The sequence below is a fragment of the Chelmon rostratus genome, chromosome 1 (assembly GCF_017976325.1).
Source record: "Chelmon rostratus isolate fCheRos1 chromosome 1, fCheRos1.pri, whole genome shotgun sequence".
Classification (NCBI taxonomy): domain Eukaryota; kingdom Metazoa; phylum Chordata; class Actinopteri; order Chaetodontiformes; family Chaetodontidae; genus Chelmon; species Chelmon rostratus.
The window spans coordinates 23,684,764-23,697,729 of NC_055658.1; the positions used below are offsets into that span (position 1 = coordinate 23,684,764).

General features: G+C 43.9%; 1 protein-coding gene across 1 annotated transcript in view; it reads right to left on the reverse strand.

The window, feature by feature from the left end:
* The window catches only part of LOC121609701 (semaphorin-4B-like), a 45,921-nt gene that overhangs the window by 18,058 nt on the left and 14,897 nt on the right, over positions 1-12,966 (reverse strand). Inside the window, exons 3-4 of the mRNA XM_041941396.1 lie at positions 749-909; positions 357-419 (exon numbers count right to left, since the gene is read on the reverse strand). Of these exons, the coding sequence (XP_041797330.1) occupies positions 357-419; positions 749-909 (224 nt within the window). The remainder of the gene's footprint in view (positions 1-356; positions 420-748; positions 910-12,966) is intronic.

Here is a 12,966-nt window from a genome sequence, read left to right on the forward strand (position 1 = left end):
TGTACACTGCAGTACAAAGATTACCGAGGTTTGCCGCCTAGGGATACAACAGCTGGCATGACAACAAGGTAACAGACAGACAGAGAGAGGAAGAAGCAGTGCACAAAAAAGAGCAATTCCCTGGCGAGCCTGCACACTTGATGAATCTATTTGTAACCGGTGTAAAGGTTTGTCAACACAAGAGCTCAATGCTCATTTTATCTTCTCAAGACACCGGTGAAACGACTCGGGGAGGGCTGCAAGGAAGGAGCACACACCCTGTACGAGAAACTTCACGCTTTTGATATTGTCATTATGGAACTGTTTTCCTGGGGTATTTTCATTATTTCGCTGGAGTGGTAAAAGGTGTCTCTCACCTCCAGGTTCTTCCCTTTGAAGCTGCACTCCTCTCTTTTTCCAGCGGGAGTGCCCCACGTCAGCTGAAGATGAAAAAGAAACCCTGAATAAGTCGGCGAAATTCCACGAGGAGCTTCATAAATATCAAAACCTATACAAAGAACTGCTGTGTGGTATGGAAATAAACACACACGACGTCTTATGATGCAGCAAGTAACATGCGGAGTCAGGTAAGCTCCTGGAAATGTATTATTTAGTTGTAGTTACAAACCACATGATTAACCCAGATAAAACTATTACCGAAATTAGTCTCCAAATGCCACTTATCGCCATGATTATAGTCAGAGCAAATTATCTGCCAGCCCACTTCTTCACCACAGCTTTAATCCACCTGGCATTTGGACATACTCACGTTCTTCTGCAGCTTGGTCTTGCTGATGTCTGAGAGGCTGAGGGCGAACAGCGCCTCCCTGGCTCCGACGTACAGCATGTCGTCCTCCTGGCTGAGCAGCAAAGACGTGTAATTGAAGACGCCGTCCGCAGAGAATCTCTTGGCTGACCTCTCCTTTGCATCTGGGAAACAGCAGGAAAACACACACACACACACACACACACACACACACACACACACACACACACACACACACACAGGAGATTATCATCACATAGCAGGACAGAGCAGAGAGGAACAGACTGGTACAGAACATATCCTGATGCTGGAAGCATGAGAACACACATAAATGTGATCACAAGCATATAAATAGGTCCCAATTTACAACGCGCACAATACTTTCAAGCTGCGAAGACGGAGCCTTTGCCTTCTGCGGGGAGGAAAAACAATTAATGATTTCCATATCACAGCGCTGGGATATAAAATGCATGTTGAGGAGTGTTTAAGGGCTTCAAAGGGGCTCCCAGCTTTCATCTCATGATCGGGAATAAAAACGCTTTAACGTTTTAGCGCCTGACAAAATGATTCGTTTTGTGACGCACAAAACATCCTCACATGTATGTAATTGGTCGTATCCAACCAGAAAGTCATTGTACATGCTAAAAATGATAACAAATGGTATGACCTTCCAGGTGGTGACGAAGAAAAAGAGCACTTTATTTCATTTAATAAATTATAAAGTAGACATCATTAAAAACAGCTGCCACAAAGTATGATTGCCTCGAGTTCAGCAGTCGCATGCATCATAACGGTGCAAGTAACTTTGTGCTACTGCTGGGAGGTCGTCAGGAGATCAACGCAGAGATACGAGAACCAATAGGAACTAACTGCAGCCAATCAGCTATTAAAACTAGCTGTGGAGGGGTTCAGAGGTTAACTCGTTATAGCATTATTAAACACGCCTGTTAAACTCCTAAAACTCCTGCTGACTACCACACATCGGCAGTTAATAACTCCCATTCCTGTGTTGGCCAAACACGAACGTACGGTCACAGAGCTCTCCAAGGAAATCTGGGACTCTCCGTGGAGGCTTACAGGGAGCGACAAATCTCTCAGGAAACGAGAACAAGTGGACGGACATCACATCACATCCAACTACAGTTCAACACCAAGTGCCGAGCTTCAGTCAAATTGATTTACAACACAAAGGGGGGAAAACTCTGATTGAGCATCATTTCTGTGCTCCTGGAGCAGACGGTCTTGTGTGTTTATGCCAGCAGCTCCTGTAGCTCCATGAGAACATGCGACATGTGCGCCAGCGAGCCACGTCTGCACTCTCCTGCGCTGGCCGGCGCTCTCTTCGCTCTGCTCTGTACTGGCAGCACTGTGAAAGCCTCGTCCACTCAACACCAATCTGGACCTCTTTCATTCTGCCGCTCACCAACCCGCTTCAAATGGATCTCTTTAGCAGTGGGCCGTGAGTCAAATGAGTTACTTCTCGCCCCGCATCGCTCCCGTCCCTGTAGCCTCAAATAGTTCTTGTGATGAGGCACAGATTCAATGTACACATTGCTCCTTTTATAGCGTTTCCCTTGGCGCTGCAAACGACTCGGGATCCTCTACAGTGGCATCAGCAGCAGCTTTTCACTGCTTGCCACTGTGAAAGTGATGTTTTGAAAGGTTTGGATTGATTTTTGCGTCTGGTTTTGTCGGAGGCGATGAGTCTGACAATCGGTCACATTTCAGTTTGACTCACTGTGTGATAAACAGCTCAAATTACCAAATAAAAATGGCAAGAAGGAGTCCAGGAAGTCATGAAAAGTGGTTAATTCAAGGCCTTCAAGCATTGTGGAAACAAGAGCTGAACTGGAGTCTGCATGTATCTGGATGGGTGGATGTTATCACTTGATATCCATCAACAGCACCAACGATCTTCTGGAGGTCGACAAAGACATGGGATACGTGCAATCAAATATTTGTGCATCCGTTGCTTACATACTTCTTACCCTTTGCAGTTTTTTTGACCATCTTTGTAAATGTTTATCTATTGCCTCCCATTCCAAACATATTAAAACACACTCCGTGTGCTCCCCAAGCCAAAGCGCTGGGGGTCACGGACTCCATTTGCTTATCCAAATAAGATTACTGCCTCGTATCTGGAGTCGTCAACACTAATATTTGCTGCAGTTAAACCGTTTACAGCCTTTTTCCTCGCGTATAACCACCAAACTGAATTCAAATTTAGACACTTCTGACAGTTAGAAAAGACACCAGCAATACGTTTATCACCAGCACTCCAGGTGGTGCACTGGACCATACTGCAAATGGAGCCAGTAAACAGCAATAAATGTTTACAACCCCCGACTTAAACTTTTCAATATGCTCGCAAACAAATGGTTCATCTAACACTCGAGGCACTTTGGCAGATGATCCCCTTATGGGAGAGAAAGCCAGCTGCACAAGCCACGTCTTGTCCAAAATCAAATCTGAGGCCCTTTCCAGATCAACAGCCCTCACTCTGTTTAAGACGTTGTGACATCTGGAGTCAATGAAGAGAGGGGCCTGTCATTAAAATCCAGGGAGGGGATACAAAATTGAAAAGACTTCACATTGTCATGTTTGGAAAAAAAAAAATCCCTGTTCTGACCGAACCATTCATGCAAAGGAAAAACTGGTTTTATTTCAAGGTGAATTAAGTCTGTTAAAAATGTTCTAAATGCTCATAAAGAGAGCTCTCCTCAGTCCCAGAGGACCCCACCGTTGGCAGACAAAGGAGTGCCGGCTCTCCTCTCAACAGGGGGACATATCATAGCTTGACTGTCACGGCTCCCCTGAGTTTTGGCCATTCACTGGAACCAAAAACAGCCTTCCCTCGGCATATTAAAACTCTCTGACATAAATCACAGTGACATCCTCTTAGACAGACAATGGAATAACGAGCAGCGGAGAGCACACTCATGAAACTTTTACTCAGAGAGCAGTCTGGGGCTACTTAGCGGGAGGGAGTGTAGGGGGGTGGAGGTCGGGGTACTGAGTGGGAGTTGTGGTAACCAGGAAGATCGGATTGAGACGTTGACCTACGGAGAAACATGCAGACGGAGGGGAGGAAAATGTTATTTTCAAAGCACTCTGAGATGGATTTTTGATAAGAGTGGAAGGTCAAGCAGTAACGAACGTCAGCGCGGTGTCAAGATGCGACCACTTCAAACTGACACTCACGGCTTTCACCAGGAGTTGGTTCTTTGGGAGTGAGGATTTTTTTTTTTTTTATTAAGATGCAGCAGGATCAGCTGTGTGTTTTGACATGCTTGCAGCAGAATGCTGGGCATCTGCAGGCCACTTCACAGCCAGGCTCCAGGTCCATTCATCACCCTCCTGTTTAATCAGCTGGCTGTCACCAAGCTGGGCCCTCAACCTCTGCTAATGCTCATCACATCACACCTACTGTCAATATGGCTGCTTTATTGCCGGTGCTAACATGCTGAATTAGTTAGTATCACCAGTGCAGCCTGGAACGCAAACTGTGTTTATTTGCTGAAATGTGTCCGCGCCGTGGCATAGTTCAGGTGGAAGAACGGAGTCTGCATCACAAACTAACAACACTCAAGACCTGACTGTCTTTTCTCCACTGGCACATAATAACCTCTCGGCAATTAGGTGAAATTTAATTTTGGCAGCGTATTCATAGCATCCATTCACTGTGATGTTCTTTTTTTAATCAATGGAGACAAAGATAGCAGCAACTCGTCATATCGCGGAGGATTTCAGAGAGCAGCTGCTCTGTGATCACAGGAACGTTTGTTTTATAGTGAGAGAATCACACTAATTCTGTGCACGCACAAAGAACAGCCACAAACTTCTTCAATTAAAACAGAGATACATGAGGGCAAAGTCCTGCAACTGTGCCTTAAAGAGGGCCTAAAATCTCCAATTCTGTGTGTAAATAATCCATTGATTATTGGAAAATTCTTCCATATGCAAATTATGCAATATTTCCTGCCTATAGATGCTGGTATTAATGTAAGCTGCCTTACCGATAATGCAATGTTTCATCGTCAATACTAGAATAAGTGCAAAATGCTCTGGCTCAAAAAGGTGTTTCTCAGCTGGGAGACACTGTGTTTTTTTCATAACAGCCCCCATAAAACCACAAATTGTTTTTTTTAGAATTAAACTTCATTTGTCAGCTTTAGAGGTGTTGGTACGTGATTTTTTTTTTTAATATTTGGACAGAGCCAGGCTCGTTTCTCCATTTCCTGCCTTTATGCTAAGCTAAGATAGCTGGCTGCCGGCCATAGCTTCATATTTAATCTATACACATGAGAGTGGTGCCAAGCTTCTCATCGAAATTTCAGCAGAAAGCAAAAGTGCACATTTAGCGAAACGCTGCACTTTGCACAGACGTTGAAACAAATACAACTGGCTGTTATGGGTGTGTATGCATTAGATGAGTACCTTTGAGGGACAATTCTTATGAATCATAATATCAAATAAATATTTTTACTATCTCCCAACCTTACATATTTTTTACTTTAAGATTAAAAACACCTTTTTCCCCCTCTATCAGCATTGAGAGCCCGGACCTCCAATAAACACAATGACATCAATTAAGACTCGTGGGCCTCTAAATCTCTTCACTCACATCACAGCTGAGTGTGTTCGCTGTGTGCTTACTCACCACTGAGGTAAGATATCATCACAGGGTGCCAGCTTGCAGACGCAGTGTCGCTGAGTAATAAAATACATGCCAGCACTTTGGCAGGCATCATATTTCATAGAAAGTGGAGCAGGATCAACCTATTTTTCTAGGGTTTAATAGTACTCTAAGGGTGGGGCGATTGATTGGCTGCTTGGTAGGCATTCTCCTGCCAAGACACTCCCAAAAGCCCCGACTGTAAACATGGCCCAGATTTACTAAAGCAGCATGAGCCAAGTCACAAGGCAAGGGGGCAACGGGGACAAAGGGGTTCACTTGCAGCTGGGCAGAGAAAACCCAAAGGAGAGGGGAGTGTAGCACAGCTGATATTCATCTCACATCGAGCTCTGCTTATCTTACATGCGAGACACAAGTTTATCCAAAAAAAAAAAAAAAAATCCATCTCTGCCCTCTGCCAGCCAAAGCCACACAACAGCACACAGCTTCAAGGCTCCCTGTCTGACATGATTTGACAATGGACTTGATAGCAGCGCTGGAGCTCCCTGACAGAAGCCACTTCAAGGTCATCGCGGCGCTGCTCCTCCTGATATTTGGGCAAAGTGATGGTTATTTATTGGTCGGTGACTACTGACAACCGAGAGCAGCCCCGCTCTGTGCTGCTGCTGCTGTGGACCGCCAGCCAGGTCGGCAAAGAAACACTGTTTGTCTGCACAGTGAGAGGACACGGACCTCTGGTGAGGAGGCAGAGGGGCAGGAGGAGCTGGGGGCCGACTTAAAACAGACTTCACATGTTGTCTCTCCATTTTAACATGAATGGTTGACTCTGTATCGGGTTCCAGGGGTGGGTTCTGTTATTATTATTATTTTTTTATTTGCAAATGAATGCACAGTGAGTAAAAACCCCACAAAACCTGATATAGACAAAGACAGAGAGAAACTGGGGCAGAGAAAAATCACACTTTCCTGGACTGTAAATAAAAGCTGACAGCGCTGAATCAGTCTCAGAGTGACTGTGACACCTACAGTATCTGTAAGGCCAGGCAGGGAGGCTCACACGTGTGTGGTTTGTAATCATGGTGTGACTTTGCTTTAAAAATCTGTGTATATGCAGCATATTATGTTCGTGCATGTGCATTTGTGTGTGTGTGTGTGTGTGTGTGTGTGTGTGTGTGGAGAGACGGCTGCACCTTGCAGATAATAACCAGAGCCTGATGGTGTGTAAGTCTAGTGTTTGCTGTGTGTGCGGATTATGCAGCAAAGAGGTGTTAATGGTGCCACACGGGTTGCATGTGCAGGCGCAGAATCAGGGTAACAACAGGAGACCATGAAATGAGAGTTGGAAATGTCCAACAGACGTGTGCACTGTAAAAGCCCTGAAATACTGAAAACTGCTGCCTTCATCCTCTGAAGAAGAAAACAACATCTTCTCAACACACGTGTACAAGGATGAGGTCAGTGCATGAAACACAGGGTACCTCTAAAAGCAGAGAACAAGGGGCTGATACAGACATGATGCTCCGCTCTGTAATTACTGGCTCTTAGGTGTCATCCTGATGCACTCTAGATTGGCACGCACCCAGCCAACACTCAAAGCAGCGGAGCGATGGAGCGCAATGGTCTATCACGGCTGAAAGCTTATAAAATCCTGGATATTAGCTCACTGAGACACACACACACGCACACACACAGACACTCTACGTGGTATCCGAGGGAGTTATTCAGACGCAGACTGAAACACAGAGAGAGGCAGACAGATAGTTGGTATAATTTCCTCACACACACAATTCAAAACAGACGTGCCTGTGCTTGTCATGTGTGGCGAGTCCCTTCAGTCTCTCTCTCCAGGCAAAGAGACGGTGGATGTCAGTGGAGTCTGACACACACAGATTCAAACATCTCGCTGAGAGATTTGTGGTCAAATGGAACTGAAGCTCAAAACTGAAGCTACGAAAAAGCAGCACTTTTTAGGGTAACAATTGATGTCTATGGTAAATTTAACTGTACTTGCTTTGATTTTGAAAAAATAAAAATGAACGTAAATTTTCACCTCTAAAAGAAAACCAGTTAACTTTTGTTCAACCCTCCTTATACAAAAACTGTCATCACAAAGCCTGTTTGTTTTTTTTCAAGAAATAAACCTTCTTTTCCCCATTTAGATTTTTTTTCCTACAATAGCCATTCAGGAATTTACATTCTGTAATGAACTCTCCATATAGCAGCTTTCATTGCTAATGGCTGATGCCACCATTCCTGCATTGGATTCAAAAATGCGTTCACACTCAGTAGGGATTCGCAGGAAATGATGACCCAACGCTGGCATGTAAAAGCTGTACTAAGTGACTGCTAATGCAAACTCAACATTTCAGACAGAGTGGCTTTTATTGTGAAGCAGCCACACTGAATGTAATGCATTTGTCAATGAGATTAGCACTCACAGCGACTGTTCATCAGCGACAAGACAAGAAAAACAAGAATACAGTCACTTTCTGCATCCTTTTAGGTGCTCTGTTGCATTTTCTGGCAAAGCAGCTGCTCAATGATTGCTAACCTGCACGTCTTACTGGTGGGACAGTAATCTCAGCGGTCAAAATCAACCAGGGCTACTTTACTCATGTCCTTATGCACACTGAATAAACACAGGCGAGAGAGACTGTCTTAATAAATGACACGATAGCCACGGCTCAGCCAAATGGACTCAAAGAGAAAAAACAACGTCATTTGTGTTGGCACCGCAAACATCCAGTCCAGCTGGCTGGGACATGCCTGCAGATGGTTTCTGCTACAGCTTGAATCCCATCAAAGAACACTTTGATACATCTCTTCTGCCATTTTCCAGCATGCACACTTGTCGATTTTTAGGGCACCAGTGGAGCTGTGTGCAGCTTACTAAGTGCACTCCGTTTGGACCGACATGTGTTGAAGGTCGTTAAGTGCTACCACAGCATGCAGACACAACCCTGTACCCTCTGTGTGTGTGTGTGTGTGTGTGTGTGTGTGTCTATGGAGAGGCCCTCGATGAAAAGAGCAGGCTGGAGTCGAAACTGAGTCTCCTGCTCTCTACCTCATCCACCACAAAGTGACTGTGGATGAGAAGTGGTCAAGTGCAATGGGTTTACACTCTTTGCTAATAGCTTTTCTTACACACGCACGCACACACACACACCTCTTGACTGTCATATTTATTTTCTGTCATCATGCTGCTATCAGCGGCCTGGTGAGCTCAGGATCTCCACACCTGCTGCATTAGATCCCATATTTTGGACCACAAGGATTATTCTACCCTGACATAGTCTAAAAACGATCCAACTCCATCTGTCTGTCAACAGACGTCATTCATATTGATAAGGACGTTGCTTCCACTCATGGATCCATGAGGGCTACTCCTGCACACACAGCAGACTGTCCGCTGTTTTTACTGATCAACCAAAACAAAAGCAGACAGATGAGATTTCAATAAAATGAGACAGAACGACAGAATCCATCACTTCATTCTATATAATATACATACAGCCAGGCCTCACGGGGACACACACCTCACCCTCTGTTTTTACACACACCCACAAGTAGGAAAGAAGCATGTGGAGCGCATTAACATACTGGAACCGGATCAGGAAAGTTCTGACTTTTAATGAAAGATACACGAGACGACGGCTTTTAACTATTCAAACTCTGCCTCGACTCAAATGCAAAAACCTCAAGTGTTTCCAGAGTGCATAAATGAGCACACACTTACTTTCTGTAGTGCATAGTTGTTTTTAGAGAATGGTGGTGTGTGGCAGTGATACACTTTCAAGGGCACGAAAAGATTTGATTTGATTTTTCATAGTGCGTATCGATTTTGGGTTTTCTTCATATGACCATATAGTTGGGTCGTACAAATTGACAGATCACTGTGGTCACTTACCACAATAAATCAGCAGCTTGTAATTCCACTTAGTGCAGCATTACTTCTGCAAAGAAAATTACCCTTTTTAAAGTTTTGAAATGTTTAAGTGAAGTCTAGCATGATAACAACATGTTATGATTAAGAGCCAAAAGTGGACTCGTTCTTCAGCACACAACACTGTAAAGAGGGGGAAAGCACACGCACACACACTGACAGTGTATCCACATGGACGGACAAGACATAGTAGGGATGTATAAAGGAAACTCACTGACATAGTTACACTATGTTAGGAGAAAGAATTACGATTGTGTCTTGGACATAGTGACGCATTTACACCTTTTCAGCCTCTAGAGGTGGTTTAAGCAATCGGATTTCAATCTAAATGCATTTACACTCGATTGAGATCGGACAGTCTCCGAATATCTTCCAGTAAGAGCGCCATCAAAGCTCACTGTGATCAAAACAGTGTGTTTATTCTGCACCTGTCTTATGCTGAATGCAATGGAAAAAATAGAAAATGCTTTTCTGACACCAACATGGAGTGTGTGTGCTGTAAGTCACAGCATTTGTTTGTGTGTCATAAAAGTTGTCCAAAGTGATTTACAGCCAGGTTTCATTACGCAATGAAAAGTAAAATTCAGTCCATCATAAAATATGTTGTTTTATTTTATGTGTGTTACAGTAACTGTGAAACTCTCTGCTCTGCTGTTAACAGTGATGAGGCAAACCACATTTTGTTTTGGACAAATCTGCACTGCACCCCGGCGAGCCAAAAAACACCTAATGACTCTCTTTAACCTCGCATTCCTCTCTGTCCATCTTAATTAACAGCCACACCGTTATTTCTCCTCTGCTTGCCATTTTCTTCAAATCAAATGTTCCTGATCGAAATCTGCGAGGACTGAACTTTTCTGTACATTCCCTGGAGCGTGCAAGTGATGAAGCCATTAAAACGTCTGGAACAGACGGAGTTGATGTGCTGTAATTATGCTCCATTGTTGCGGCTGTTATGGCGTTCTATGCAGGCACTTGTGAGTGCCACCTCTGCTGGAAGCCACAGACTGCTTTTCTTTCAGGATCAGTGGGCGTGTCCTTGCCGGGTTTTAGGTGGGCATCGGAGCATGTCATGAGTATTTGGCCTGACCCCCCTCTCGCTGCCCCTCCTCTGTTTCTGCACTGCGATCCGCACACTGCCAAGGTCACTGGATTAGCATGCATGAGAGAAAGCGCACAATATTCGCTGAACATAAACCAAACGTAAATGTGGAAGGACACTGTGTACACTATGCACACACAGCTTTCTCGGTAGCTTGGCTTAAAGGGGCATTTTGATTTGCTTCTCTACTAGAAGCCTGTGTGAAAGTGTTAAGACTGAAAATGTTCTCTTCTGATCTGAGTGCTTCCTTTGTTACATTCACAGCACAATACATACAGAGCTAACTGACAGAGTCTCTGGACGCCTCCTTGTCAATCAGGAAAGAGAACATATATTCATTAAATAGAAGATTCAAATGAAGACACAGGTTTAACTGTGATTCTTGTTGATGACTATCAACACATATTTGAGCTTTCATGGTCAAGAAACATTCAGAATATGCAGGATATAAAAAGGTTATGCTGCATCTAATGCCAGACATAAACACCAGATAGGAGGACAAGGTCATTCTACATACATAAAGTAAGTTATTCATTTAGTGTTACATGAGAAGCTATTAACCTGTTAGCAAAAGTAGCGATATCAATGCATGGACTTTTTTTCACATCTGCATTTGTACAGACAAAACAAGTAAGATAAAACAAGTTAATCAGCCCTTTCCCCCCATTTCTAGTCTTTATGCTAAGCTAAGCTAAACTAACCGGCTGCTGGCTGTTTCATATCTAATGGACAGTGATCAGAGTGGAATCGACCATCTCATCTAACTCTTAGCAAGAAAGCAATGAATCATATTTTAAAAAATGAACTGAACTGCTGCTTTAAGAGGAACCAGAATCACAGCCAAAGCAGGGTGACATAAAACAAAGTTCATGTACTCAAGGCGGCACTAAAAAGAAATACATTCAACTGCTCGAACCAGCTCATTAATGTAAACTGCTGCTAATATGTGCAGAACTTGAATTTCTTCTTCTTGTTCCAAGTGAAAGAAAAACAAAGGAGGAAAAATAAATCATCTCCTCAGTGCATCTCTGGAGAACGACAGTAACATCCTGCCTGAGAGGTTTCTGATAACCAACAGCGATACATACAGCGTGCTTAGTCGCTGCTTACTGCTTCAAGTCCCATGATCCTTTGTGCTGTCTCTCTGCACAACAGCCATAATGAAAAACAGACAAGCCCTCCCACTGCAGCGACCACAAAAACCTCTACTCACTACACATGAGAGATTAGCCTGCTCATTAGGAGAGAGGGAAGGAGCGGGAGGAGAGGGAAGGAGCACAAAAAGAGAAGGGACTCCTCTACAGGAAAAAGGCCACGTTGAGGCAAGGGTCCTCTCTCAAGAAAACAGCCAGGTCCCCCTTTTCTTACCGAATACACAAACCAGAAAGAAGGTTTAAAGGGGTGACCTGCTTTACATGTTTTGCATCAATGGTGCGGGTTGAATTGAGGCTAGTTTATACACAAACGTTTAGTATGTCGCTGATGCTGCACACCCTGCTTATGCAAAGGCGTACTCTAAATGAATAAGTTACAATCAGTGTCAGTGACGTCTAAATAAGATTTTCTACACCGCATTATCTGCTGAAAAGCATGTTGTCTAACACCAGTCGTCATGCTCTCCAGTTGAGAGAATCTCAATCACTCAGTGATGGTGTCAAAATACATGAAATTTAGATTATGAATGCCAAGTGGCGCAAAGCAAAGTGGGGAGGGCGAGGGGGGGGGGGCAACAGCGGTTTGCAAAACACTCAGTTGCTGGGAACCAGCCTTGAGCCTTTTAACTTGTTTCTCAAAGAACTAAATGGATTAAATTGGCTCAAGTATGTGAAAGGTTGTTCTTGGGTATAAGCGATGCCAGTTTGAGATGGTGCATGTGAATTACAGCATTACGCCTCGCTGAGCTGGCTGAGGAGTGAAGAAAACAAGCATCAGATTGTTGTTTTCGGAGGGAGGAACTTCAGATTCAGACAGGTAGTGTTTACAGAAGCCAACGCAGGCCGACATCCATATAAGCCTGTACTTTGGTTTCTGCTGGATGCTGTAAAAACAGAGGCAAGGGCAGGATAAAAATATATAAACCAGGGAGTTAATTTTAAGAATTAACTTGATGTATACCTGTCCTTTTCCAATGGTTATGACACAGGATGTTGAAAAGTAATTGTTTAGTGACACTTATCTCCTGCGAGCCGCATCCAAACAGCAACCTTATTTCTCTTTTCCCTCATTTGTCATAAGCTCCCATAATGCATCAATCAATTGCCAAAAAGCTGTTAGCTGAACAAATTGTGCACCATGTTTTTACATGATAAAAGCTTAATCCACAGTTATTATAATAAAAGGAGTGCTGCAGTGTCTAGTGTGAAGTAATTACACGCAATGATTAAGTCAGGTGCAAAAAGGTCTCCCACACAATCAGAGCATTCACCGGGAGAGACATTAAGTTTATATTTGTAGGATTCAGCTGGACAATACCAAAAGGTCAATTAGTCGGGGGAAGGAGAAGATACGTGCTGCAAAATACTCGCCTCAAATTGCTGCAC